The sequence below is a fragment of the Triticum dicoccoides genome, chromosome 6B (genome assembly GCF_002162155.2).
Source record: "Triticum dicoccoides isolate Atlit2015 ecotype Zavitan chromosome 6B, WEW_v2.0, whole genome shotgun sequence".
Classification (NCBI taxonomy): Eukaryota; Viridiplantae; Streptophyta; class Magnoliopsida; order Poales; family Poaceae; genus Triticum; species Triticum dicoccoides.
This window is the reverse complement of record NC_041391.1, coordinates 627057093-627062892: the sequence shown is the minus strand read 5'-3', so window position 1 is coordinate 627062892 and position 5800 is coordinate 627057093. Positions and strand designations below refer to the sequence as shown.

Genomic DNA, 5800 nt, shown 5'->3' with positions numbered 1-5800 from the left:
GCATATTCGGCCGACTTCCTCTCGGGTCCTTTCGGCCTTCTCTGATGCAGATTGGGCTGGTAGCCCAGATGACAGGCGATCCACGGGGGGTTATGCAGTATTCTTTGGCCCTAATTTGATCGCCTGGAGTGCTCGGAAACAGGCTACTGTGTCACGTAGCAGTACTGAAGCTGAGTACAAGGCTGTGGCTAATGCTACTGCAGAGATATTTGGGTGCAGTCTTTGCTTCAGGAGTTGGGTTTGTCTCAACCACAGCCTCCTATTCTTTGGTGTGATAACATCGGTGCTACATACCTTTCTGCAAATCCAGTATTTCATGCCCGAACGAAACACATTGAAGTTGACTATCACTTTGTACGGGAACGTGTATCACAGAAGCAACTCCAGATCAAGTTTATCTCATCTAAGGATCAACTTGCAGACATCTTCACTAAGCCTTTACCTCTACCACAGTTTGAGGCTTGTAGGCGCAATCTTACCCTTCTCAGTTCTTTAGAAAGTGGCTAAGATTGAGGGAGGGTGTTAGACTATGTATAGCTTCTGTACTTATGTACGTATATTGTATGTATTGTAACACATCCATTATATATAATGAGATAAGCCACCCCTAGAGGGTTGTGCTGGTTCCCCCAAAACTTATTGTCTTACACATTTTAGTGTTGGATACATCCGTATCTATATAAATTTAAGACAAGAATTTTGGAACGAAGGGAGTACTATACTAGTACTTGATGATCTTTTTTTTCTTTGTTTAGTCAGCACTCGGCACACAAATTAGGCTTTGTTTAACTGTTAAGCATACTGCAGAAGCAGTGGAGCTGTGGAGGGCAGAGAACGCCGTAGTGCTGTGGACGGAGAACGGGGAAGAAAAGTCAACAGAGCAGGCCCGACCCGTTACGCCGTGCTGCTACATAAATGGCTCCAGCTGTACCCGCCCTCGCCCTCGGCCGAGGGAGAGGGAGAGCGAGCAACAGTAGGACAGCCAGCCGAGGGAGGCCTCGAAGAGCGGCGGGCCCCTTTTCAATACTCCCTCCCTCCGGCTCTTAATTCGCATCGGTTATCGCTCCTCCTCCACACTGTACCCGCACTGCAGCACACCATACGAGTACGAAAGAGAGTGACGAGTAGAGCTGTAGAGAGAGAGGGGGGTAGACGTAACGCGAATCCAACGAGGCCATAGATTGAGCGCGTGTGCCGCGCTCGCCCGCTGCCATGCCCATGCGTGCGTTATAGTTGGAGAGAGAGAGAGGAGAGATAGGGAGGGTGTAGGAGTTAAGGAAGGCGGGCAGGTGCAGCAATGGTGGATGCCTCCTGATTGCTGACTCCGAGAACTCCAGCGGGGCGGGGAAAGCTCCTCTCTCCTCTCTTCTCTTCCAAGTAGCTAGCTCCCTCTCCTTCCCTTCCTCCTGAGCTGTATGCATGTTTACTGCTTCTGCTTCGCCAGGACCAGAGAGGTTACTGCTTCGTACCGCGCCCCCGCTGGCTCGCTGCATCTCTCTATGCCCTGCCCTGCCCTGCTGCCGCTTCTTTCTTCCTCTTGCGCGCGTCTAGTGGCACCGCAGAGCTTGGCGTAGCAGGCGCGACGCGAGGGCGTCTGTCTATATAGCGCGCGCCTGGTACTGCTACCACTAGGCCTCGATCGTAGCACCGCTCGCTTACTTTGTTCTGCAAGTCGCCGGCCGGATTGGGATTGCGCGCGCTCGAAGCAAACGACGTGCCCACAAGACTAGGAGGCAGGCGCCGGGAAGCCGGGGCCATGGACTTCGGCGACGACCTCGTGCCGGGCTCCGACGCCCACCGCCGCAAGAAGCGCTACCACCGCCACACCCCGCGCCAGATTCAGCAGCTCGAGGCGTACGTTCGCTTCCACTGATGAATTGAACTGGTTTCTCCATCTTCTTCGCTTGCTAATCTTCTCTCCTGTGTGTGCGCGCGCGTGCAGGATGTTCAAGGAGTGCCCGCACCCGGACGAGAACCAGCGGATGCACCTCAGTCGGGAGTTGGGGCTGGAGCCGAGGCAGATCAAGTTCTGGTTCCAGAACCGCCGGACTCAGATGAAGGTACGTACGCGTCCTCCTCCTCGTTCTCTCCCATCCATGTCGGCAACTCATCTTTTTCACCTTCCTTCTTTCGGAACGGGATGATTCCTGATCCCTCTTCGTGTTTTGCTGAGCGAGACGGCCGGCAATTAAACCAAATTAATTCGTTCCATGTGTGCTGCTTCTAATTTTGGCCTGGCGGCGGCGATGACGCGATCGCAGGCGCAGCACGAGCGCGCCGACAACTGCTTCCTCCGCGCGGAGAACGACAAGATCCGCTGCGAGAACATCGCTATGCGCGAGGCGCTCAAGAACGTCATCTGCCCCACCTGCGGCGGCCCGCATTCCGGCGCCGACGACTACTTCGACGAGCACAAGCTCCGGATGGAGAACGCACACCTCAAAGAAGAGGCAAGCGCGCCCTGCCTACCAACCTACCAGTCTGCATCCTGCATTTGATTGCCCCGCCGCGATTTGCGCTGACACCACGATCGGCATGGTACGGTGGTTTTGGTTGGGTGCAGCTTGACCGGGTGTCCAGCCTGACGTCCAAGTACCTGGGGCGGCCCATCACGCAGCTCCCGTCGATGCAGCCGCTCTCCATGTCGTCGCTGGAGCTCTCCGTCGGCGGGCTCGGCAGCCCGTTGGCGCTCGGCCCCGCGCTGGACCTGGACCCGCTCGGCGGGAGTTCCCCGTTCCAGCTCCCGGCGCCCGTGTCCGAGATGGAGCGGCCGATGATGGCCGAGATGGCGACGCGGGCCATGGACGAGTTCATCAGGCTGGCGCAAGCCGGCGAGCACCTCTGGGTCAAGGCGGCGGGTGGCCGGGAGGTGCTCAACGTCGACACGTACGATAGCATCTTCGCCAAGCCCGGGAGCAGCTCCTTCCGCGGCCCGGACGTGCACGTCGAGGGCTCCCGCGACTCGTGCCTCGTGCTCACCAGCGCCATCGCCCTCGTCGACACGTTCATGGACTCGGTGAGATTTCGTTGCATTTTGACATCCATTGATCGATGGAATCGTTTGCGTGACGTGCATTGGCCATTGTTGTGTGTGTCTGCAGAGCAAGTGGACGGAGTTCTTCCCGACCATCGTAACCAGAGCGCGCACGATCGACGTTCTCGTGAACGGCATGGCCGGCCGGAGCGAGTCTTTGGTGCTGGTAAGACCAGACCACCGCCGACTCCATTTTGCACGCGTAGATTGCTTCCCTAATTTAGTCATGTCATTAGGCGCACATGGCCGGCCATTTTACAATTTTTTTACCGGTGTGCCGCCGCAGATGTACGAGGAGCTGCACGTGATGTCGCCGGTCGTCCCGACGCGCGAGTTTTGCTTCCTCCGCTACTGCCGGCAGATCGAGCAGGGCCTGTGGGCGATCGCCGACGTCTCCGTGGACTTGCAGCGGGACGCACGCTACGGCGCACCGCCGGCCCGCTCGCGCCGGCTCCCATCGGGCTGCCTCATCGCCGATATGTCCAATGGCTACTCCAAGGTACGCACGTCGCCGGCGTCGGCTTAGTTCACCACCATGTACTTTGCCGCACTGCGATCGGGTGTGCCATGATTCATGACGCGTGTGGAATTGATCGTTCGGTCAGGTGACCTGGGTCGAACACATGGAGACGGAGGACAAGACCCCCATCAACCAGCTCTACCGCGACCTCGTCCTGAGCGGGGCGGCGTTTGGGGCGCACCGGTGGCTGGCAGCGCTGCAGAGGGCGTGCGAACGGCACGCGTGCCTCGTGACGCCGCCGCACAGGGACATCGCCGGGGTGACGTTAGAGGGCAAGAGGAGCATGATGAGGCTGTCGCAGCGGATGGTGGGCAGCTTCTGCGCCAGCCTGAGCGCGTCGCAGCAGCACCGGTGGACGACGCTGTCGGGGCCGGGCGCGGGCGTGGACGACGCGGCCGGCGTGCGCGTCATGGTGCACCGCAGCACGGACCCCGGGCAGCCCAGCGGCGTGGTGCTCACCGCCGCCACCTCCATCTGGCTCCCCGTGTCATGCGACCGGGTATTCGCCTTCGTGCGCGACGAGAACACGCGCTCCCAGTGGGACGTGCTCTCGCACGGCAACCCGGTGCAGGAGGTGTCCCGCATCTCCAACGGCTCGCACCCGGGGAACTCCATCTCCTTGCTCAGAGTAAGCATCGCCTAGCTCGTAACTTTGACAATGGCAGACGTACGTGGGTTCGAACTTCAAACTATCAAAGAACTATGATGGATGTGGTGTTGACTGACGAGGTGTTCGACGGAATGCAGGGCCTGAACGCGAGCCAGAACAGCATGCTGATCCTGCAGGAGAGCTGCGCGGACGCGTCGGGGTCGCTGGTGGTGTACGCGCCGATCGACCTCCCGGCGGCGAACGTGGTGATGAGCGGCGAGGACCCGTCGTCTATCCCGCTGCTGCCGTCCGGGTTCACCATCCTGCCCGACGGCCGCGCGTCCAGCAGCACGGGGTCGGTGGTGACGGTGGCGTTCCAGATCCTGGTGAGCAGCCTGCCATCGTCGCGGCTGAACGCAGAATCAGTGGCCACGGTCAACAGCCTCATCGGCACCACTGTGGAGCAAATCAAGGCGGCCCTGAACTGCGGCAGCAGCCATTGATGAGGGGCGCTCCGCCTGCCCTCCGTCAGCGGGAGCGAGTAAGAGCTCCTCCCCCCATTGATTCCCATTCAAGGCGAACCGGGGTTTTGGTTGGTTGGAGCCTTGAATGCCCCGCGCATTCATGGAGATGGAGGAGCGCGCCGTGGTGGTGGTGCTGGTGGTGGTGTCGCTCGGCTGGGGTTCATCCTCTGCCGCCGCCGCTATCACCCCGCCGTCCGGTCGCTGGATGGAAGCCCACTCGCCAACGTCGTCTTCTTCCACGTTTGGTTAGGTATCTAGTCTAGTTTCCATGATGATCTCTTGGTTTGCAGGGTTACTTACGTTTGGAGTTTGCATGCATGCATGCACGCATGCACGAGCACGTCTCGGAGTTGGAGGCTTTGCATGAGCCCGAAGGAGTCAAGAACGCACCATGCTTGTCCCGTTCCTCTCGCCGCGGCCACGTCCTATCATCTTCTTCTTTCTTTTTCTGTATTTTCTTCTTCTCCTCCCTTTTGATCCTCCTCCCATGGCCATGGTGTAGTGTAGCCGCAGCAGAGGATGAATGGTTCGGGTATTGACTTCTGTCCATCAATGTAAAAGCCTCCAATCAATTAATGAACATTCAGGTTTTCCTTTGCCCAAGATGGCACTCCAAAGTCTCTTCAGAGCTGGTACCAGTACAACGTGTAGTAGTATAAAGCTGGCGCTGTGGAGTGGATCTCTTTCGCTCATCATTGCCATTTGCCATTGTGACCTGCTCGCTGCATTTGCTCTCTCCTGACTCCTGTGATATGTTGTACAGTGGCGGTAGTTACTCGTTTCTGTCCGACTATGAGATGAGAGCGAGTGAGACGGACGGACGTTTCCCGTACGCTTGTGGTGTTCGGACTTGAAGGAGAGCCCGCAGAGCGCAGGCTGTAATGCGGTGTGGGGCTGGGGGCCGGCCAACGCGTCGCAGCATGCATTTGCGTCTGCATGGCCATGGCATCCTTTCAATTTGCCATATTAATATGGGTCGTTGGGTCGCGCTGGAGCTGCGTTGAGTTGCCGTGCATTGATGCGTGCACCACCCCTGACCAGAAGCAAATGCTGCTGGGAGAGCCAGCTCGATCGATCTTCAATTCCGTCGATGCATCGTGCATGCATGCATGGTCTTTTGCTGCACCGGTGCC

The 5800-nt window shown here is 58.4% G+C and overlaps 1 protein-coding gene across 1 annotated transcript; it reads left to right on the top strand.

Moving 5' to 3' along the window:
• The first annotated feature begins 994 nt into the window (after positions 1 to 994).
• On the top strand, positions 995 to 5270 carry LOC119324750 (homeobox-leucine zipper protein ROC8-like). The gene is made up of 8 exons (XM_037598519.1): positions 995 to 1854; positions 1943 to 2060; positions 2262 to 2450; positions 2564 to 3016; positions 3102 to 3200; positions 3321 to 3533; positions 3640 to 4182; positions 4302 to 5270. Exons 1-8 carry the CDS (start codon positions 1757 to 1759, stop codon positions 4644 to 4646), a joined length of 2058 nt encoding a protein of 685 aa, XP_037454416.1. The 5' UTR covers positions 995 to 1756; the 3' UTR covers positions 4647 to 5270.
• The last annotated feature ends 530 nt before the right edge of the window (positions 5271 to 5800 follow it).

Coding starts and splice junctions, on each gene's coding strand:
- LOC119324750 (XM_037598519.1), top strand. CDS start 1,757: ATGGACTTCGGCGACGACCTCGTGCCGGGCTCCGACGCCCACCGCCGC. Junction 2,061..2,261: donor ACCGCCGGACTCAGATGAAG/GTACGTACGCGT, acceptor ACGCGATCGCAG/GCGCAGCACGAGCGCGCCGA. Junction 3,201..3,320: donor GGAGCGAGTCTTTGGTGCTG/GTAAGACCAGAC, acceptor GTGCCGCCGCAG/ATGTACGAGGAGCTGCACGT.